This window comes from Thermobia domestica, chromosome 7, assembly GCF_964235325.1.
Source record: "Thermobia domestica chromosome 7, izTheDome1.hap1.1, whole genome shotgun sequence".
Taxonomy (NCBI): Eukaryota; Metazoa; Arthropoda; class Insecta; order Zygentoma; family Lepismatidae; genus Thermobia; species Thermobia domestica.
The window spans coordinates 159,727,695-159,751,610 of record NC_137460.1 but is presented as its reverse complement, the minus strand read 5'-3'; the positions used below and the strand labels follow the sequence as shown (position 1 = coordinate 159,751,610).

Below are 23,916 nucleotides of genomic sequence, written 5' to 3'. Positions count from 1 at the left end.
TGTGGTCGAAAAATAAAATCCTCGCCTAGGCAAAACAGTGCACTGCGACGGTTGTGTTTTGCAGACAGGTTGAGTCATCATAAATCTTGCTAGAAGTTGGAGGGAAACATCTGGTGTCGACGTTTGTCCGCGAACAGTGAGAAACACGTTAAAATCAATGGGTTCGCGTTCACATAGAGCTGTTCCCGTCAGAAAGCCATATCTTACACCGGAACAACGTAAACGGCGCGTAGAGTGGGCCAAAACTCACAAGGATTGAATAAGTGACCAGTGGCGCAAAGTTCTGTTTAGTGATGAGACGAAAATAACCATTTATGGCAATAACTCACGCGCTAGAGTTTATCGCATAACTGGTGAAGCACTTAATTCTGTGTGTACTGTAAGAACTTCCAGGTACTCTACCAGTGTAATGATTTGGAGATGTTTTTCTTTTAGTGGAATTGGTAAAATTCACATTTGTGATGGTGTTGTTAATGCACAAACTTATAAATATATTCTTGAAATGACAATGATAACTGGAGTAGATATTTATTCAACTGTAGTTCCTTTATTTTTTATTTATTTATTTATTTATTTATTTAACAACCGCCAGATACAGCTCAGAGGCCATTTTACACTGGATATCTAAAAACAACAACAACAACAACAACAATGGAAAGGATTTGGGAAGGCATCGGCCAGGGCCTGTTTAGTAGGTACCATCCCGGCATTTGCCTGGTAGAACTGAGGGAAACCCTGGAAAACCCCAGTCAGGATGGTCAGCAGCAGGGCGAACCCACGCCCTCCCGAATGTGAAGCCAACGCTCTACCACTTGAGCTACTTCGCTCGGTTAAGACGATTCTACCCTTGTCATTGTGCCAGCGTTACAAAAGACTATATGCTGTCCTTAGGTTATGTTATCCAACTTACTTGGCCTGGTAATTCGCCCTACTTAAACCCAATTGAAAGTTTATGGAGTGTTTTGAAGGATAAGGTTCGTGAAAGACATCCTACAACGAGAGCTGAGTTAATTCAAACAATAAACGATGTCTGGCAACATGTATTTCAATAAAGACACTACAAAACTTAGTAAATTCCATGCCATAACGATGCAAAGACGTTATTAATAAGCGTGGATATCCAATTAAGTATTAGCTTGAGCCAAAATCAATTGGATACGCTTCAGTTAACTTCACTTATTTTCACTTCACTTAACAATTGACGTCATATTTTGTTGAATATCATCAATTGTTGTAAAGATACGTAACTTCTGTGAGTAGATCTATATAGAATTTCCTTTAATTTGATGTATATATCATTGTATGTTTGTGCATATTTAGGTAGAAATTTCTTTGAAATCCTTATAAATGCATAAAATTCCAGAGTTGCTATTAATTTTTCCATAACTATATATATATATTAGCATTACATAGAGCACCGAGTTTTTGAGCCATGAATGGGTCATCGATATTTAAAAAAACGAAAGAATAAAAAAAATATTGAAGATAATAATAGCCCGTAAGTCAATTTGGTTGTTTGCTATATAGTGTCTTCGAACAATGATGGCCAACGTACAGCAGGCCTGGGTAAAATCAAAACCATACTTGAGAGATATTTCCCCTGAGAAACTATTTGCCGAATTTAAGTAAGCCATATATTTTCTGAATATTTGTTCTGCTCTGCATATCTTGCTCTTTGTTTCATATGTCTTGAACAATTAAAGTCTGAACTACCAATTTTTGAAATTCTATAAACTGTATTTTCTGAAAATCGGCTCGGTACCAACGGCCTTACAGAATGAGCTTGGTGGCTAAAAAGTTAAAGAATATACGAGTTTCACAATTAAAAGTCAAGTCTCGATTCAGATATATTATGATAGCCAGCTGCATTCTTCATACGTACGGAGTTAAAAAAAAATAAATAAAATAAAAGGGGAACAAATAATAATCATCTTTTATTCGAGTAGCAGGATTCGGCATGCGGGTCGCCACTGAACAATCGTTGTCTTAGAAGATAACTCAAAAATATGCGTATAAACAAAAATAGAAAGCCTGAAAATGAAGAAGTAAAATCGTTTTACCTGGAATACTTCCATCTTCAAAGGCAGGCTTTGCAATTGGTTCAAATCCTCCAGCAAGTAAACGACCTTCATTTTCACGAAAATAAATATATCCATCTTGATCTCGAAGGACTGTTGATGAAGAGATTTAATTAAATAATTACTTTCAAAAATTCTGTAAAATCGTTCTGAACTTTACGCAAAATTAAAAATATCTGAACAAAAGAACTGGATCTTGCGCACTATAAAGATACGTTCTTGTGTATTTTTCTAGATATCCAAAAATCTTATGCAAAGTCCTACAATTACTCTCTCTCTTAAGTAACACCATCCACTGACAAGGAACTTAATAGTTATACATGTACAGATTACGTATTTTTGGACAAATTATATATTTTTTTTTTAAAAAAAAATAGCAAGACTATATTTCTTATGTACCAAGTAACAGGTAACTTTTTACTCCACTCATAATATTGAAAGAGGGATTGATAGTTGATTAGTACAGCAAATATGTGAAAGATAATTTTCATGCTGATAGTTTATGCTTATTCGTCTACAATACGAAGCACATACTAAAGATAACTTATTGATAATGACTGTGCATGAAAGTCATTTGTAAGTCACATGAAAAGAGTCCTATCTTAATTGTTCCCAATATTTTATTTTTAATTAATATTGGGGTTGTTTGATAAAAGTTTCATTTTGATTTAAAAGTTTTTTTTTTTTTTCGGTATGATGACAAGAACACAAGGAAAAATTTTTGTTGAAAAAAAAAAATTCCAGAGTATGATTGCTAGTTTGAAGTCGTGCGAAATCGAATAATTGAAAAATCATTCTTGACTATACTTACGCGACCATGTCATAGAAGAAATTATATGGTACATCATGAAAAGCAGAAACATAAGTTATTACCTGGCGTCATGGGATCCAGATCAGGAATTGGCTTCGTATGCAAGTAATAATGATCACATGCATGCAATGGAACCTTAACAAAAGGCTCACTCATCTGCCCAATCCTACGTGCCCAAAACCCACCACAATTAACAAAGAACTGACATTCAATTGTGCCTTTATCAGTATCAACAGCAACAACTTTCCCATCATGATTTAATATCCGTTGTACTTGGCAATTCTCCACCACAGTCACACCTATAAATAAATAAAAACGACTCTTAATACTTAACTGAACGAAGTTCATACAACGAATAAATAAGAAATAAATGAGCAACTGAAAGATGAAATCATTTGTTTGTTGTTTAATAATAAAAATTCTATACTGTAGCAGGGAATTTAATTACGTAATTTTGTACCGAGTGGAAACCAAACACCTTTCACCTTAACAAACGTATCCAATGTTACGTTTTCACATTTTCAGTGACCATTTGAAAAACGTACAACCTAACTCCGTCTCTACTCTTCAATTGTATCCATTTCTCCATTTTACTACCGCTTTATGTCCTTAATCAACATTAAGTTGCAGGAATTTTGACACCCTAAAAAAAAACTGTCTGGAATCTATTCTTCTGAAAGTCCAGGAAGAGCAGAAATTGCATATCGATAATTTTAAGTTGGTTGTATAAAATTTATTTTATGAGTTCTTTAAGCCAGCTTTTTAACATCGAGTTTTTCTCATGAAAGTATATCAAACGAAAATTTAAATTGAGAAAAAGAGGGCTTCCCACAACTAAAACGTTTCCATATTTGATGCGAAACTCAGGTTCGATTGCCGGTAGAATTTATCGTTTGAATCCCATTTAAACTGTATAGTCTCCGTTCATCTTCAAAACAACTGAAATGAAACTGATCAAGTTTCTAATAAGCAAAAGGCTAATACTCACCGCAGAAAAGCAAACCACTCCTCTAGGAAGTACTTTCGGAGAACATTATCTCCTTCAGCCTAGTCACAATTCGAAAAGGATTTAAAATATGCGAAGCGTAAATCTTCTTGTCGAACATAAACAGATATGTCGGTAAGTCATTTGTCACTGTTCACTGTTAGTCATTATTTTTTTTACTACCTTCTAAATGGCGGAAATGAGTAGTTAAAAGACTGCTCCAAATCACATTTAAGTCTCCTGTATGTAAATTGAGTATAGGTTTCTCTTTATGAACGTAATAGGTTTCTTTAGTTTTTTGTTCAGTAGTTGTTTTTGCTTTCTCTATCAAGCATGAATTAGCAATGTTATGATTATTGTATCTGAGATGCGAGGCCAATCCCCATAACTGTTGTAAGCTACGAGATTTCGATGTGCGAATGTGCTGTTCCTTTTAGTTTGACCTATATATATTGTGTCACATTGACATTTAACCTGACAAACACCGCTATTTTGTTAGGGATCAGTAAAAAATGCCCTAAAATTTGTTATATATTTTTCTATGGATTTCGGAGGAACTTCTGAGGCCTTGATGTTATACTGTTGCAATATCTTCTTAAATTTTGCAGAAATACGCGGGACCAGAGGAATACCAATTCACACTTGTCAGCCTCCGCATTTGTTGTTGGTTGATGAGGGGTGCCGACGATCTGTTGTACCCCTGCTTGTACCACTTCAGTAATAAAGACTTTTGGAAATCATTTTCTTGTCCGATTTTTATTAAATATTGAATTTTATGATTAAGGTCACCAGGTAGATCTGAAAGCAGAAGAGCTCTCCTAAAGAGCTTTTTCCAAATATTCAATTTCTGAAGCCATGAATACGATGATCTAAAATTAATATACTTTGTGCCAGCAGAAGGTTTACAATATATAGAAGTAACAAACTTATTAGCTTGTCTTTTGATGGTGATATCAAGGAAGTTGACAGCTCCATTTTCTTCAAATTCCATCGTGAATTTGATTCTAGAATATATCTGATTAAATTCATCAAATAATTTCTTTAAATACTGAAATTATTTGTACAGAATTAAGGTATCGTTGGCATATCTAAAATACCTGATACGAGGAAATCTTGGGAGAACGTTGGTTTCAAACATGTGCAATACCAAGTTCGAAAGTTTAGAGAAAGAGTATCGCCCATGGCCAATCCATTGTTCTGTCGAAAGATTGTGTCTTCAAATTGAGAAACATTATTTCTCAGGCAAAAGGCCATTAGTTGAGAGATTAGGTGAATTTCATACGGATTTACTTTTAGTTTAAGTAAAGGAAGTTCCACTGCCTGCAAAGCCAGGCCTATTGATATTGATGGATACATCTCCACAACGTCAAAAGATGTCATATAGATAGAATCCGCCGCGACAAAGGAATTCAAATATGTTTTTAATTCTAAGCTATTTTTGACAGTATATTTGATTGGGATATTCCAGAATACAAGTTTACTATACAGCCATTTTGAAAGTAAATATGTAGGATGATGATAACCAGCTATTACAGGTATCAACGGAAAGTTGGGTGTATGTGTTTTTAGAAGGCCATATTTTATGGGTAAGGTTGGATAATGCATTTTTATTTCGTTTTAGTTTCGTCAGGAATTATAGGAGAATTATTAATCAACTGGTTGTTGTTATCAAAGAATTGGATGAAGTCCCTCGAATTATGCTCGTAAGTCCCTTACACACGGTGAAATGGGACTTACGAGCATATTCGTGAATTTTTCTGAATTTCACTGAACAACAGTGAACAGTGAAAAATGAGTTACCCTAATATTTGTTTATGTCCGAGATGATTTACGCTTTGCATATTTTAAATCTTTTTTAACCATTTTACCCATCCACATTTCTCCCCATGTTTTCTTTTCGAATTGTGACTAGCCTGAAGATGGAGATAATGTTCTCCGAAAGTACTTCCTAAAAGACTGGTTTGATTTTCTGTGGTAAGTATTAGCCTTTTGCTTACACTTTTCTAAATATTATCACCGCTCGCAACACAATGATAATTGCTAGTGACATTTTCGGAAAATAATTACTAATACATGGTAAGTATTTTAAGATACCATCACACGAGAAAGAATAGACTGAGAAACTTCTTAACATCACGGAACGAATGTGCCTCCAATGAGAGTTATTTCCTCATTCCACTTATTCCTTCCTTTCCTTATTCCTTCCTTAGCCACTATACTGGACGAACTAACTTTCTATTGCGTTTCATGAATAGCCTCGAGAAAATTATAAGCTTGTCATTGAATTCTTTACACGTTACTGACGTAACCTTACGACTCTTTCTCACTAATATTTTACTTATGAAGTTCATCAAGTGTTATTTGCTAATGGAATTTGCTATAGTTAAAATTTCACTTGTGTGTCCTAAATGTATACGAAATTTCTTAAATAACAACTTCTGTCAATATAGATACCATTATGTTAAATAAACATACTGAATCTTACATAACACTACCTTATCAAGCGCCATTTTTAAAAATAAATATAGCAGGAAAATAAGATGTACCAGAAGTATGAACATGTATCAGAAGTTTCGTACATAACTGTAAGGAAGTCATCTGGCTCACCTCCTTTTTGCGCTTCACTCGCAAGAGAAAGGCAAAGTTCGTAAGGATCTCCTACACCATCGCCTGGAATCCACAAACCTCCTTGAAGGTCATCAATAGATATTAGAGGACAAAGCTTTTGAGCTTCCTGTGGTGTTACCAACTCACATTCAATATTGCGGGACCTGCCGAAACAGTTAAGCCCAAATTCACTCTTCAGAAAATCTGTTATTTAACATTTTATCAGAAACCTACTCAAACAGTTAAACCCAAATTAACTTTTCAGGAAATTTGTTTTTTAACATTTTATTAATTATGTCTTACCTGTTTTTAAATTTTTAGTTACACTTAGCGTGTTTTACTAATTGAAAAAAAAAAAAAAACATTATTTTTTTTTTTAAAAAAATATTGTAAATAATTTACTGTTACACATTGTCGACTGCTGAAGTACAGGTTACGCTTCATTTTTAATGTCATGTCCATATTTTTAAAAGAAACAAACAAATTAATAATAATAATATTTTGATTGGTTGGTATATTTGGAGTTTAAAGTCTCCTTTCAGCACAAGATCATAAGACGAGGACCTACAGTTTTACGTCGTAGAATCTGAACTTCATAAGCTCCCATCAAGAAGGCACAAGACAGCAAACCGCATCTCAAGCGATGAAGAGACGTGTACTAACCAAAACCCACGAATGGATTACTATCATTATTATTATTATTTAACCTTTCACCACGTATACCTAATAAAATATAACTATATTTTATGAATTAGTTTTGAGCGCCAGTGTATCCAAATGATTAACACATATTCACGAATTCGACTCCTGGTAGGGGTTATTTCCGATATTCTCTCAGCTGCAGTTGAGGAACGATTTGAATAAAGAGATAACGGAATTCATTCGAGAGACCCAGAAATACTGTAACAGCTCTAGGAATCGATAGATAACCCACCTGAAAGTGCATTATCTGTCTGGACATAGTCGTTTGGAGCATTATGAGCCAGCACATCTAGTTCCTAGTTTATATCATACTTTTATGTCCTACTTCTTAAAAATTGTGCTTTATTTTACTTTCAATTTTATTTTTCCATGACCTCCATCCAAATACCTTTAGAAGACAACAACTATAAATATATTATGACATTGGGTTTTTACTTTTCATGGTTGCCATATTATGTATAATTTAAAGTGATTTTCATATTCTTTTGCAGGCTTCAAAAACAAACCACGTAACTAGATGCTGCATTACTGCGTGCACGAGTGAAACAAAGGAAAGAAGTTGAATTTACTGTTCTTTTAAGGTATTCTTATTCTTCAGATCATTGCGTGGCCTTTCATGGAGAAGTGGTCAATTAAAAAAAAAAAAAAAAAAAAAAAAACTATTACACTGATTCATTACAAAGTAGTGTAATGTATGATGTTAGTTTTTCATGTAATAATTCGTATACGTCTTTTAAAAATGCAATCAGATTAAATGAACATTTAAGAGATAAGAAAACTGAATGTCCGGTGTCAGGAAGCAATCTTAAAGATGTAAGAATTTTATAATATTGGTTAGGAAGGTTCATAACTTTTGTATCCTTTTTCACCCAGCTGCAGAGAAATTAAAAGGAAGATACTATATGTATGATAGAATGTATGTTTCTTTATTCTTATGTAGAACCTAAACATTTTCTTAGAATTCGATGAATGAGGTGTCAATAGTCTTCATAATCTCACGGCTGATACTTGATATATAGTCTCTCATTTTCTGCTGGATATCAAATGGAAGGATAAGTTGCGAGGATAATTCCTCTATTCAATAAATAAGTAAAGTCAGTAGTTTTCAATTTCTTAAAAAATGTACAACCGCTTGTTCCAAACATTCTTTCGTCCCTGATGGAAAAGTATAAGGAATCTAATACCTTGAATATGAACGATAAGTACAAGTGTGCATGTATTCCGATATGCTAGTGAGTTCTCTTGTGGCTATACGGTTAGCGTACTTGTCTTCGGTGCGGGAGCCCCGGGTTTGATTCCCGGCGGGACCTCATAGGTTTAGATTCCACATTAAGCCATTGGTCTACGTCTCATATAACCTCGCTGCTGAAAGAGACGCTGAACTCTAATGTACATATCCAACCATAGATCTTCTAGTATGGCACTAAGCCCAGGGTTTGCCCAAGTGGGCCCAGCCCCACATGGGTTTTAGAGCTTTTTGTTAGTATATTATTGGTACAACTAAGGTAATCACATTGAAAGTGACTTTTATCAGATTTTGGACTTTCCTTGAGCGAATTAGATGCTTTCATGTTAAGAGCATACAACAACATTCAATATTAGACCTATATAAAGTTCTGAATGCACTGAATGAATAAAAAAGCTTATCTTAGTTTGAGATAATTATAGAATAAATTAATGTATGGATTGTGTTTATTGCCTATTTGAAGTAAAATATGCAATTTTATATTTTAGAAAATACTTTCCGGAATAGTGTGCTCGGTGACGCCGTGGGACGTTATGCCTCATACGTCTGACGAGTTCAAGGCCATAGATGCCTGTATCACCAGTAAATATGTAAATACATTAGTAAAACTATTAGTATTATTTCAGACACATTATTAGTATTATTTGATGGTAACACAAGTATTCTTCAGTAAAATTTGGTTTTCGAACACCAACAGTTTAGTTCAGTCATTAGTTGCTACTCTTCAAATAAGCATTCTGGAGAATCAACACCAGCAACAGCGTAAAAATTCTAGTCAAATTTAAGAAGCTTAACGCTCGGAGTTCCGAAAACTATGTAACCCTACTATTTCAGATGCTGAATTTAAACTTCCATACTAGTGGAAGTGTCGATGTACAGTGAAGAAATATGCATTTTCGGGGAAAACCCGTTATGAAAAAAGGGCTCGGGAAATTCCCGCAATTGAACGCACAAAGCATTGGAAGTGAATACTTCAACAATAAAACTATTCACTTTAAACTAGAATATATTTAACTTCATTTAAGACATTTACCTTATAAAATAGGAATTATCTCTTTGTTAATTATTTTAAATTCATTTTTGAGAAAGAACCGTCTTGCTAGTGCTAGGGAAATTCCCGTAATTGAACGCGCAAAGTATCGGAAGTGAACTTCAACAATAAAACCATTTATTTTACGCTGGAAAATATTTGCCATATAGGATATTTTGAAACATTTATTTTATAATACATGAATTATATCTTTGTTTTAAATTAATATATTTGATATTCACACTGTATTTGGCGAACGTTACTGAGGCTCCTGGAATGATTCGATCTACATTTGTTCGTTTGTCTGCCTGTACCACACTCCTATTACAGGGTACAACTTTCGGTCTTTTAAGTTTAAATTTTCAGGGTACAAGCACGAGAAACACTAAATTTACTGCATAGATTTTGGCGGCATACCAACGTAAAATTTCAAAACGGCGGCAATTTTTATATATATATATATATAAATGGCGGGTATCCACGCTACAAAGCACAATTTTCGCTCTTTTAAAAACAATTTTCAGAGTAGAAGCACAAGATACTCTAAATTAGCTGTATATGTATTTTGGCGGCGATCCAACGTAAAATTTCAAAATGGCGCCCATTTTTCAACTAGCGTGTATCCATGCTACACAGGGTGCATTTTTCGGACTTTTAAATTGGAATTTTGACGGTAGAAGTAAGAGACATTCTAAATTAGCTGTATAAATTTTCTCGGCGATTCAATATAAAATTTCAAAATGGCTGTAATTTTTTCAAAACAGTAGTGGACAGAAAACTGTTGCAAGTTGCGACAATGATGATCTTGAAATATACATCACATGTTAACACTTTTAATTAACGTGAACTCCTTGGAATTGAAAATGACCGAAATTAGTGCCGAATCCATAGTTGTCGAGGTCGCTGAGATGAACAGTAACAATTCCAATGCCGTTTAAATCCAAATTCAGCCCCATAACTTGGGGAGAGGGAGGGGATATATATAAGTGATCGAGAATGAATGATATCAGAAAGCGCTTCTGTAATAATAAAAAGTGACTGACTAACGGAACATATTACTAATTTTCCTTATTTTAAGCCAGCGAAGTTGTAATTGACGCTAGTATTTTATAAACGACGTTATATTTCTCGATGGGATCTTTAATCATTACAGGTACAAATACAGTGTTTTCTGGACAATGGTCGTTTCAAACTGCATTAACGGGCAACTGAAATCATTCTTATTCCGAAATTTTCTCAGATAATAATAGCGAAATATTACAGATTTACATATTTGTATTCGTATAAATGAATGTATGTTCTAGAGGCCTGAAACAATTTCAACCAAACTCGGTGCACATATGACTTACAATTTGTATGTGTGTGGGGGCAACATCCCTAGGAAGGTGGAAAGGAACGACATAAAATGATAGCAAAACATCGTTATTAATGTCGAATCAATAGGTCCTGGGGCCGTTGAGATGAACACTGACACTCTCGATGTCGATCTAAATCCAAGTTCAGCCCCAGTGGAAGTAAGATACCCTAACATTCCTAGTGATGGGGAGCGAAGGGGTGAAATTTAAGAATAATCGAAAACTACCGATATGAGTGTCGGTCCTCGATTTACGGAGTTTCTGAGATGAACTAACACTTGCAATGCCATATAAGATCAAGTTCTGTACCGCTCGCCAAGTCAGTTGAAAACGGTTGAAAAATAAAATGTAGAAATGACCAAGATTACTTTCAATCCATAGGTTTCGTGGTTACCCGTTTGAAATAAGTTTTGGCACATATTTTAGCACGCACATCAAGCAGAATTTTATCATGCCACGTTGATCAAAAGACATATTCTAAGGGAAGTAGGGTAGTTCAAAATTTATTCAAAAAAATTTTATTTGAAAGTTACGTATTGTATTAGAATATCTTAAGTATGTATTGTACGGATTTTTATAATTACACTTTCACTGAAAGCAGGAATTTTTCCATAAACGTATTGTCCCCGTGCAAAAGACAAGCATTTCAGATAGTAATAATACAGGAATAACAGGACTATGTACTGGTTATCGTTGTTTATTGAAGTTTGCTGTCCGTTTTCAGTACCGAAGCTACATGAGACGTGTACGATATAATCTGAACCATAGCAACGTGTAGAAATTTCAATGCTCTCCTACAGGGAATAGAACACGGGATGCCGCGCACCAAAAGCGCACATCAACCATTAGACCAGCAGGATAGCATATATACGATTAGAACAAAGGTATTTCATGATATTCTTGCCTTTTTATACTCATCTCATAAAGAAGTAAATATAAGAGTGCAAAATTGTGTTAATCGTATCTGGATTTAATGCACTCAAAAATAATGTCACGAAACAGAATTATCCGTGCGTCTATACAAATAAAACGAGAAAAAATAAATTACCAATTTAATAAAATTATGGAAAAGTCACATACACAGAATGTGCTTTCATTTTCTTGAAAACTGTCATTCTATCTCTTGTCCGTGCAACTAGGAGACTGCCACATTGCTTCCATCCTGTTTTGAGACCTTTGGCTTCCATTTCCTTATAGAGCTGAATGCTGTATTGTGCAAGTTTCGTTTCAGTTGGTGTGGGCTTAAACATTCCGATCAAACCAGAAGAGTGCCACGTTGTTCCACCTCCGAGCCTATACGTAGAAGGGAAGATTTTAAAAGCTATAACATACAGTAATACTGATTAAAACTATATAGAAACTAAAGGTCGACAAGATACATTGAAAACAGGAACCAGATCAGATTTAACTTAAGTTATTTGGTTGCATATGTAGGTAGATAATACAAAATACTTTGGATAATGTTAATTCATAGTTGAAAAGGAAGAATTTGCTTTTGCACATTAGTCTCATATAGACTTCTCTTTGCCCTTACTAACTAATAACTATATTATTCCTTGTCGCTCCCTAACTTCACACTCCGCTTTTTCGTACAAATAATACAATCACAGAAATCTGTATTGGAATTCTGTACAAACTTCATAGTTCTTGCAGGAATGGTCGAAAATGTTTGAATAAATAACATCCTAAATCTCTGTTTTCTTTTGTTTAAGTTTATATGTAAGTTACGATGGAATGTATTCATAAAGAATATTAGAATACTAGTCCTAGATATGATGTGTTTGATATAGAAGATTCATCAAATAAATTAGCGTATCAAAAGCCACTACTATTGTATTGATAATTACAGAGGTAAAGTATACGATGGATGACAAATATGAGTGCATGCAGAGGTGGGTAGAATTTCGGATACTAATATAATAAACTAGAACTACCAAAATATACACATTCCACCATTTTCTCTATTGTATTTCATAGGACCTCCCCTACTTAACAAAATGTACTACTGTTGTCTTCTACGTCGAAGAACCTCAAATTTTCCTAATTATTCTCATTAATAAACCACTTAACCTCATCAAAATATACTATCAAGCTTAACCTTCGATAAACTTTTCGTGTCAGCATCTTAAAAATCTTAATCCAAACTCACTTTTTATTTATTCACAAAGAATTGAAAACACCAAGTAGTAATTCATACATCTAGCCCAAATAATGTAATAGTAGGTATCAGAGATCCAACATAACAGAAGTCCCTGTAAGATATACTGTACATGCTATATTGAATGTTCGAAAATATACAGTACCTATCTTGACTGTACAGTGTTGTTCAAAAAATCTTGACTAGTACCTTGCTTTAGAACATCATATTGTGACAATGATACGTAGGAACCTATAATATTTTGGATCCAAATAAATATCTCAATTGATCAACGAAAGTCCACGTTTGTTTGAACTAGTTACGACTGTAGGAAAAAAAAAATACCTTTCAAGAAAGAGATGTGTGACCAGGAACTTTTGAACAAGATCATACATGTAACTACTCGAAGCAGCCACATAAGAAGCTGTTAAGACAGGTAGCGGTCGTACGGATGCCGAATACCACTCATTCTAGCTTTGAAACTTCTTTTATAAAATAAAAGGCAATTTCTGACCAAAGCATATACAATTTAATAAATAATATCGTTACAGTTTTGATAAAGTATCTCTATCTTTATCAGAAACATTATAAAATACAATCTCAAAAACTACAGCTTATATACCTCAGAAAATGAGAGGAGATCATATATTGAATAGCAAATAGTCAATTAAAAGTTTAAGGTTCTCAAAAGTGAAAATTCTTCATTAAGTTAATACAGATGTGCCAATTAAAGGTTTACGCTTTTAAGTGAAATTTGTATCATTAAAAGTTTCAAATATGTAATTAATTAAAAATTGTTAAAGATGAAAGGACGGATCTTATTGGTTCCTAGATATGACTTTCTCTCATTTTCTGAGATATATAAGCTGTAGTCTTAAGAGATCGTATTTTATAATGTGTCTGATGAAGGCAAAGATACTTTGCCGAAACTGTAACGATATTATTTATTAAACTGTATATGCTTTGGTCAGAAATTCTTTTTTATTATATGCTGAACGTCCGTCTAGGATACGAACCCCACGTTTGATATAATCTCAAACTTTAACATTGTTAAGGAAAAAGTTCACCCCCCCCCCCTCCAAAAAAAAAAAAAGAGAAAGAAAGAAAGAAAAGCATTTAAATTATTTAATTTTCCCTAAGGAAACATGCTTGAAAACAAGAGAGTTTAGTCTCTGAATTGGTGGGGATTGGAATTTCCAGAATATTTGTCTCAATCACATCGTAAGCTTTATTCATCACGCCTCAATCTAATACAGAATACTTTAATCAAATATTTCCAGCATAGTGGAATATTCAACAAAATAATCCTCTCAAAGCTGTAAGATTAATCAGAAATGAAGGCATAACTGGTAGCTCATGTTATAAAACATCTGCTCAGAAACGGAGGACAGGGGTTCGAGTCCTTCCTTTCCCCCTGTCCAATCAGGTCATTATTATTATTATTTTAAATTTTCCTCATATATATTACTAGAGCGTCAAAATGAAATAAATTAAGATTTGCACATACTCTGCACTTAAAGCAAAGAAATTCTCAATGAAAATACTCACTGTAGAGTTGATTACCTTTTAAGATGGCAACCAGATGATGTTCGTTTAGACATCCCTCCAGCACCTCTTCCAAATTTCACCAAAATAGTCTCAAACGTTTGTACATGTTTGTATACAAAACAATTATAATATTCAAAAACTAATTTGGGGGCTTCTAAACGGCAGCCCCCTACTCCCGCAGACTGGCTCCAAATCATTATTGCATCGTTTCTACACGCAAAATTTTTGTTTGTGCACAACCAGAAGTGTGAAATATTGACATATCTAGTTTAGAAACCAGTTTCAGACAAAGAACCAGAGTTTATAAAGTATGCTTTGCCAAATCGAGGTATTCAGTTGGCAGGTCTTCTAGAAAGGAAACTAGTTGATGGAACCCAGATTATAAAATGCCTCTGTGCTTGTCAGAATGCTTCAAACTGTAGAACATAAAGACTAAATACCGTTTCTCAAATAATTCTAGATATTCTCAAATAATATTTATGTTGAGGTATATATTATTTGAGACGTAGATATTCTCAAATAATAATTTAGAGCTTTCTAAAAATTAATTTCTAAATTACAAATGCTAATGTTCAGATTTATTTATTTGTTAAGATATTCTTGACAAACCTATTTGACAAGCGTTTTTATCTGCATTCAGTACATTAATGCAAAAATGATTTAACATATGCCTAAAAACCTGGGTTTCTATTTGGCACAGCTACGTATAAATCAAAATTCTCGGTCTGTCCTAATCAAGAAGAAAATTCACGTCTTTGCGCAGAAACAGTGTTTCCATCATCAGCTTTTTTTACCAGTTTGTCTGATGTTATTAAGTAGCTTTTCAATGATTAATGAACTGATAAAAAGAGTTTCCATAAAACTAATAGAAAATAAAGTACCAAATATTGAACCAAAATTGTGGCGCTGTAGTATTAAATTTTAAGAAAGTGACATTTATATCATATGTAAAAGTAATTGACGGATGAGCCCGTTTAGTCGTCTTGTGTACTTAGAATGAATCTTGCAACAAATACATGATCTTCAAGAACACGTCACTGTCGCTCAGTAGTAAATCATTCATCTTTTGTGCGGTTGGGTCTCTAGTTTGCTTCCAGTTCGCGCCAAATGGAAAAATGGAATGAAATGAAATCTTTTGAGTTCTACGTCCCACGGATATGCCGGCTAGGCTAAAGGAGACGATAATGATGAGAAATGAATGAAATGGTGGAATGAAGAAAGTGGGAGGAAACGGGAGAACCCCGAGGAAACCCACGCACACGATGTTTGTCTACCATAAAGTTCACTTGGCGGGAGCAGGGTTTGAACCCGGGACCCCATGCACCAGAGAAGAACGCTCTACCACTGAGCCACCGTGACCCCTCGCGCCAAATGGGTTTTGTCTTGGACACACGCCGTGTGTGGGTATTTTTCGGAGTTTTCCCGTTTTGTTCGGTGTTCCACTTTCTCCATTCCACCATTTAGTTCGCTATCATCATCACCGTCTCGCCTACCCTCGGAGCATGGTCATGGATTTAACTCCGGAGCTTAGTCATGGGAAACTAAAAGTGAACAAACCGTCTTGATGGAAAAGGGTGGATGAAGTTTAGACCTTACTGAGGTAACATTGAACGGTTTCATTGTGCACTTATTGCGCTACTTGTGGTAATGGCATTTAAAAGTGTTATTTAGGCGTGCTTTAATTTTTGTATTTTTAGTTCAAAGCATAGCATCATATAAATTCCCCTCTAATATAAGCTAACAATGAAAAAGCAACTATTATTATTATTATTATTATTATTATTATTATTATTATTATTATTATTATTATTATTAAACTTTTAAGCTAGTTCACTTGTGACTATTTCGTCACCGTAGGCACTTTTAGCGCAAGCGACCCGGGTTTGATTCTCTCTGGAGCTTATCTGGTTTGGATTGCATGTTAAGCTTTACGTCTACGTAACGTATAGCCTTGCTGTAAGGGACACTAAACCCAAAAATCTAACCAAGTAACGTCTTGAAAATATTGAAATTAACATTTTTGTATTAAGAATGCGTAATTGATATGGGCACTCGTGGTTTGCAGAAGTAGGACTCTTAATTATTTTTAAAAAAGATATATTTATTTGTTTCAATATAACGTCCTTAGAGGCAATGATACTACGTTAGGTTTGGGTCTACAGCTGAATGTAAGATTTAGAATCATGTGAGATATCTGAGAACCGAATCTGAACCTCCGAAGTCGCTCGTATGTTCACCACATAGCCATCAGGGAAAATTTTAAAGTAGGTTTCTGAATTAGACCTAAAATCACAAATCGAAAGCAGGGTTGGAAATTAGAAACACTATCGTATTGAAACGGGAAGACACAATCTTCAATCTTGTAGAAATTAAAACAGAAAATTACTCTGTCTTACTACTGTGATTTTACATTCTTTTAATGTAAAGGCTGCAAACACTTCTGCAAAGTCTACCTTCTCTACTGCAGCTGATCCCTATGTTGCAACATCGCACCACAATGAGAGGCTTTAGTTGATTCAAGGCTGGTTCCACTTTCTCTACTCATTATTGTATGTGTTCACGGGTGTCACTTGAGCCATATACGAGATGAGTCATGTTCGTTTGTGCGGGTGAAAGTGAGGTCCGACAACATTGTGAAAGGGGCAAGCTGGTTCGAGGGGAGGGAACAATATCGAATTTTCAGAGGTTTCGTGCCTGCACTTTATTATAGGCCCGAGTAGTGAATAAACTCCTGAGTCCTGAATTTATTTAAACGAGAATGCACCATACACTTTAAAGTGGAAAAATGAAAAAGAAAATATTTTAGTGCAACAATCAAAAATATATAATGTTAACTGTCAAACCTTTGACTCTTACTTGTTCTTTTACACGGATTGTCGTAGAACTATTATTATAATCTTGTCATAATCTTCATGCGTTTGTGCTTTGCGTAAAATAACTAGTGAAAATGTGTCAACAAATTAAATTGTGTGAAAAATAAAAGAATGAAGTATTAGTTTGGGGATGCTTATGACAAGCCAAAAGCAGTACAAAATTTATTGAATGCATCACGTTATTCACAAACAGAAGATTAGTACTGTCTATAGTCTCACGGTGACAACTGTATAATACATGTACACTATTTAGGAAAGTTTCGAATAATAGCAAGAAAGGTTTCATAGTGGGTCTGTAAAAATTTTTATTTTATTATTATTAAGAGAGCAACTTCTGATACTGACAATAGATAATATCGAGGTGATTGTGAATATTTTTATTACAAGAAGGGACGTTTTTCTTTTGATACTTTTACATCACAAGATGAATGTCATGTGGTGTGATGAGTTTGCTGTAGATATTAAAAAAAAAAAAAAAAAAAACGCTGAAGAAGATGGATTCTCACTGAAAATTTCGATTCGATTATTACTAATGGCAGACATATGCCAAGATTAGTACCAATTAAATAATGAAAGTATATAAATTAAACATAATATAATTAGTCTATAATTTACATTAGGAGCAGGTTTATGACAGTAACAAGCGCCCTAGGATTAGGTTTGGAAATTTTATACAAACTGAGATTATTTTTTAACGCAATCTGTATGCAGATATTAATAAAACTCTCATACTTACCTGCCCTGCTCAACTAGAACTGTATCAGGCCCCCATCCTAACTGAGCGAGATGATAAGCAACAGCTGTTCCTTGAACCCCTCCACCACACACCACAACTTTCGCCTCTTTTGGCGGAACCGACTCTTCTGAGGTATGGCATAATTTTTCATGTAAAAAGTAAGTTCCAATTCTAAATCTTCTCAACCTCTTGCTATTCTTCACAAAGAATAATTTTCTAGACGACAGCATATTGGATTAAATTATTTTCTCCTACAAGAAAAAGAAAAAAAAAATATTTATTTACCTAGTTATATCATATATAGTCACAAAGTTTGGAGGGGCGCGGTAGGCATCCGGAGTGGCACAGTGCTGCCATCTGTGTATAAAGCGGAAGATGCATGTAGTGTGCGTTTGACTGTTCATGACATACGCTGATATTGTACTGAGTTCTGATGGAGTGGGCGATTACGAAAATCGTGTAGCAGTAATTGCACTATACAAGGTCGGAAAGACAGCAGGTGAGATTTTCAACCTCCTGAAACCCCTACAAATCAGCAAGAGATTCGTGTATCGCGCCATACAGCGATACACCGAGACAGGAACGGCAGCTGACCGCGCAAGGAGTGACAGATCACGAACGGTACGAACCCCGCAGGTCCAGAAAGCAGTCACAGCAAGAATTCGAAGAAATTCTGTTCGAACACAAAGTGTGATGGCTGCTGAGATGAACATCAGCAGAAATTCAATGTCTCATGTGCTCAGGAGTGACCTACATCTACGGCCGTATAAAAGGCGGACTGGTCACTTCCTGACCCAAACATTAATGTCGCAGAATGACCTTAAATCAAAGAGACTATTGCGGCTTTACGCCAACAATCTGCACACAAAGATTCTGTTCCTGACGAAAAGGTGTTCACAATTGAGCAGGCTTACAACGCCCAAAATGACCATGTGTATGCCACGTCATCTACTGCAGCTGCTGAGGCAGCTCCAAGGGTTCAGAGGGCATATCATCCTGCCTCAGTGATGGTTTAGTGGGGAGTGAGCTACTCACGCACAACCCAGCTGAAGGTGTTTTAAAACATCTGCCAAGGTGTACCAGGACACAGTGCTAACACCTATAGTAAAGCCACTGTCTGCTACCATGTTCACTGGAGAAAGGTGGACCTTCCTGCGGTTGCTAGAAAGCGAAAACAACCCAGGACTGATTGGCACGGAACGTCCCCGACGTTCTACCGCTGATTAGCCTTCTAGCAGCCCGGACCGTAACCCGTTGGACTACAAACTTTGGGCAGTCCTTCAGGCAAAGGTCTGCCATAAACGTCAGCCATCTGTCGACAGTCTTGAACAATCCTTGACCCGAGCAGTGAATAATTTTCCCATGGACGTGGTGAGTAATGCCATTGACCAGTGGCCGGACAGACGTCGTGCCTGCATCAAGGCCAAGGGGGGAGGGGGGGGGGAATATTTCGAAAAATGATTCGTGCGTCAGGTGTATAACATATCAATGTAAAATATGACCAAAACAAATTGCCTTGGTGTTAATACTCTCTGTGTTATTTACATTCAAACTTGTGACAGTATTTTATGATATAACTAGGTATATTTAAGTGTATTATAAAAGTATTCTATGCAAAGGAACAAGACTAACTTATAAAATTTTATAGACCATTTTCTGTTGTTTTCCGCCCTTTTAGAAAAATACCATGAGCAACGGATATAATTCACTACGTGTTCATTCAAGTCAGACTGAGTCACATTATCATTATCACATGCTTTGAAAATAATGTACTGAGACTTACTCTGATTGATTCTCACAATAATTCTTATCAAGATTAGTGTTTTAGTAGTAGTGAATATATAACTTAATAGTGAATATATAACTCAACAAGGTAGAAAAGAGTCAGAGAGTAAAACTCTGCCATTCATTTAGTTTTGCAAAATTTCGTTTTTCCAAACGAAGATCTAACTATGAGTTAGAGAATACATAAAACTATAATCCATACGATTATAGCAAAATGGGGCGCTTTCATTACGTTTTTTTAAAAAAAAAAAAAAAAAAAGATAAAAGAATGGCATTTTGCATTTTTCTCCGTATATCGTACGACTTTCTGAAAAGAAAAGTCTGTCACGAAAAAAAAAAAAAAAAGTTAAAATGAGAGTGCATGAGAAAAAGGATTGCCTAGGATATCAATTGACGGAACATTTCTACACAATATAAGAACCCAGTTGGTATTTTATGTTTACAAGTGTAATGTTATTGGTATCAAAAAACTAAAAGAGTTATAGTACGGATATAATGAAGTGATATCAAATATTTCTTGCACTTCAATAGCATCCCTTAGTTGCTGACAAGCCTGCTTCCTACAGACGCAACCCCATGTGAGATCCGTGCTGCGCTACTGCCTTGCCTGTTAAATTGCATTCTCGCATTAGTGGTCATCTGGCACAAATTGGTTTGTTCGTGCAGGTAACGTTTAGCGACCCCACTCGAAACAATTCTTTCACTAATTTCCTTCTCAATGACTTCTAAAGGATTTACACTGGGCACCATAACATTAATGACCTAGCATAACGGAAATTCAAGAGGGCCACAAGAAGCGATTGTTCAAAAATGACAATTCTTCTATAATTTGAGTATAAATACAGTGTACGGATGTGTGGTAAGAAAACAAGTGGAAAAAAAAAAAAAAAACACCAACCTGTGCCCGGTTGCTACGAAGAAGCATAAAGGCTAACCGAGCAGGTGCAGAGCCAAGCTGTGAGCAACTCGGTAACGCGGAGATGCGTCCGAAGAGAGGGTAGTGATAGCACGTAGGTTTTTACAATGATACGAGCTCTAATAGCACTTGTAATGGTTTCACATAAGTAAAGTTACACTTGTTAACATAAAATACAGCTGTAAAATAATTACAGCCGGTGAGAAATAATATTTAGCACAATCAGCTTCCACATGCATTCTTATTTTAACCACCGGAAAGAACGTGTCATGATTTTACACCAGTAACCCTACACCTGTAAAGCTGAAATACAGATATCACTTCGTATTTAATTCGGCCGCCTGCTGAAATTTGTTCCTTACTGACACGTGTTCCATGTAGAGTATTGAATCTTACCTGTAAATCTGGCAAAATGACGTGTGGCTAAACTTCAAGAGCACCGTCACACATACCTTCCGTTGCTGACGCGCCTGGTCACGAAATACGTTGTACCGCTGCTGCGCTCCTCTTCGATTCAGCCAGATAGTTCTTGCATTTAGTGACCACTTAGCACAAGTTTCTTTACTAGTTTTTGGCATATGGCTGGACGTGTATTTATACATGTAATGTACGGGGAAGTCTTGTGAAAATGAATCTGCACCTATGAATACTACTACTATCCTAAGAAACAATTGTTAAATGTTTAGCAGAAGGAGTCCAGAAGTACATAAAAAGTATAAAATTTACGGGAGAAACGGAAGATGCGAATACTTAACCTACCATAACATAATCAACACGAACCTAAGATAAACTTAATTAACCTAATATTAATAGGAATAAGCAAAATTCTATATTTTTTTCGAAAATTATGCTGTACCCTTATACTAACATAAACTAACCTAATTTAATATGAACAGAAACTACCAAAAAATTTAAAAAATAACTGGACCCTTTTGCTAAACATTGTCCGAAATTTTTTTAAGAACGTCTTACAGAGATCATTTGAGCAAGAAAAATGAAAGACAAGATCTTTCAGTTTAACGTACCAGCACTATACCCTTTAGGTTAAGGCAGGGGGAGGGGGTTGGAAGATCTACAGATGAAATTGACTATTTTGCATGAAAACATATATTCATAAGGAACATATTTCTGCAGGCGACAGAATTTTAAACAAAGTAATACAGCTGTATTTCAGGTTTACAAGTGTACGTTACTAGTGTAAAATCATTACAAGTGCTTTACGGTGAATAAAATACTTGAGTGCAAATAAAAGAAGTCTCTATTAGATGTTATTTTCTGCCAGCGGTGAACTTGTGCACAGTAGACAGAAGCTGCATTTTATGTTTACAAGTGGAACATTACTAAAGCTACGACAACCGCTATTGAAATTCGCATGTTTCCCATCCACATATTTTTCACTATCCACGTTGATGCGTATACCCACCATCGCTGATGCGTATACCAGCGTATACCACTACCGTGCCGGCCTACCAGCTTGACCCTACTCTGACTGGGCTGAATAGCATTCGTGCTTTTAGTGGCCACCCAACACCAGTTGGTTTGTGGTTTTCCACAGTATTCTTATGCCATACATCCGGAAACCGTATTTATAGGCAAATCGAAACTGAATTGAGTCCATGTTCCGTTAAGGGGGTCCAAAACTGCTCTGGACCCTCCTAACCTAACCTAATGTAACATTATATTATGTAATCAAACGAAAATCAATAGAAAGAAGTGGTGTCAAAGACACTGGGGATATAGTATACGACAGTGCCTCATCATTTAGCGAGGACTCACGAAGTGCAGTCTTTTAAGGATTATACATTGAGGATATAGGAACTTGAAAATGAGGTAACAAGGCGACTTTCATTTAATTACTGAGTAATATAAAATAAAATGTACGTCGGTTTGCGTTGCGTTTCGTTGTGTTTTATGGTATGCGAAGAATAATAATGTGCCCTTGTACGTAGTGTATGAGTATATGTGGGGGATTTGAATCACATATCGCATGTCACGTGCACGTGGATGCTTCTTACTACTTCTAAATGTAATAAAATCATTTTTATACGTAGTGCAACAGTAGGAAGTATTCACGCGCACAGATCATGAGGTACTGTTGTATACTATTACCGACACTGGACCCCCTTAACGGAACATTGACCATGAATTGAAATATTTGAACAATTATCTCTGATTGCCCCCATGAATGCCAATCTATGCCAAGTGAGATATTTTCATGTCACCCAGCGCAAATCTTTTAGGAGACAACAAGAAATAAATTAGTGAAAGAATTACAATTTTTCAACAATTATTTCTAGTGGTGCGCCGAAACTACACCTGCACGCTGTTGTCACCTTTAGGTTAAGGGAGACAGAGTAAGGCGAATGAAGGATAATGGAAGAATTTGCAGCATGATAATGGAAAACGAGAGTATTCCGAAAAAACACAGAACACTTTTTCTTTTTTTAATTTGATGTACCATTCTACACCTGCACCGAAAGTAGTACATATTACATGATATCATAAACGTGGATTGCACACATGTTGTTACCAGAGTAAGCTAATAAAATAATATATGTAACCTCTCTTTTTCGATGTTTTCATGCTCCAGCATATTTATAACTTCAAAATTTAGGAAACGTCTCTTTAACTTCACTTCACTTCATTTCACTGAACTCTCCCCCACTTATGTTCCTGGCTATAAAAGCCTTTGTAAAAGCTTAGGCTAGGTAAAGGGATGTATGAGAGATTGATCAGGGGTTACAAGCTTAGATTAAAGAATTATATGGCATATGTGAAGATAGCGGGGGTTGCTGTAGATGACTTACAGACCAAGTTGAAATAGGTTGTGGCTTATTCTGAACAAAACTAACTCAAATAAATAAAATAAATAGAAAGGGTGTTTCACAAGGATCAGTACTAGGACCTATACTGTTCCTTCCTACTGATTTATCCTTAACTTAGTAGCGTAGCTAGAATTTTTTCAGGGGGGGCCAATGAAGGGCCAAGAAAATTTTGAGGGGGCCATTTCCAATGAATGAGAAATTTTATTTACATAAATACACACACACACAATATATATATATATATATATATATATATATATATATATATATATATATATATAT

General features: G+C 35.3%; 2 protein-coding genes across 3 annotated transcripts in view; one reads left to right on the top strand and one right to left on the bottom strand.

Annotated features, from left to right (window-relative positions):
- The window catches only part of LOC145690535 (uncharacterized), a 232,087-nt gene extending 224,015 nt beyond the window's left edge, over positions 1–8,072 (top strand). Inside the window, exon 7 of the mRNA XM_081765503.1 lies at positions 7,675–8,072. Coding sequence (XP_081621629.1) covers positions 7,675–7,700 — 26 coding nt within the window. The 3' untranslated portion in view covers positions 7,701–8,072. The remainder of the gene's footprint in view (positions 1–7,674) is intronic.
- The window catches only part of LOC145690534 (pyruvate dehydrogenase phosphatase regulatory subunit, mitochondrial), an 88,577-nt gene extending 64,872 nt beyond the window's left edge, over positions 1–23,705 (bottom strand). Inside the window, exons 1-6 of one of the 2 annotated variants that reach the window (XM_081765500.1) lie at positions 23,617–23,705; positions 18,109–18,359; positions 11,895–12,107; positions 6,482–6,645; positions 2,952–3,188; positions 2,061–2,171 (exon numbers count right to left, since the gene is read on the bottom strand). In XM_081765500.1, the coding sequence (XP_081621626.1) occupies positions 2,061–2,171; positions 2,952–3,188; positions 6,482–6,645; positions 11,895–12,107; positions 18,109–18,338 (955 nt within the window). In that variant the 5' untranslated portion in view covers positions 18,339–18,359; positions 23,617–23,705. Of the gene's footprint in view, positions 1–2,060; positions 2,172–2,951; positions 3,189–6,481; positions 6,646–11,894; positions 12,108–18,108; positions 18,360–23,370; positions 23,533–23,616 lie in introns of those variants that run through there. The other variant, XM_081765499.1, reaches the window with a different exon arrangement.
- Between the last annotated feature and the right edge of the window lie 211 nt (positions 23,706–23,916).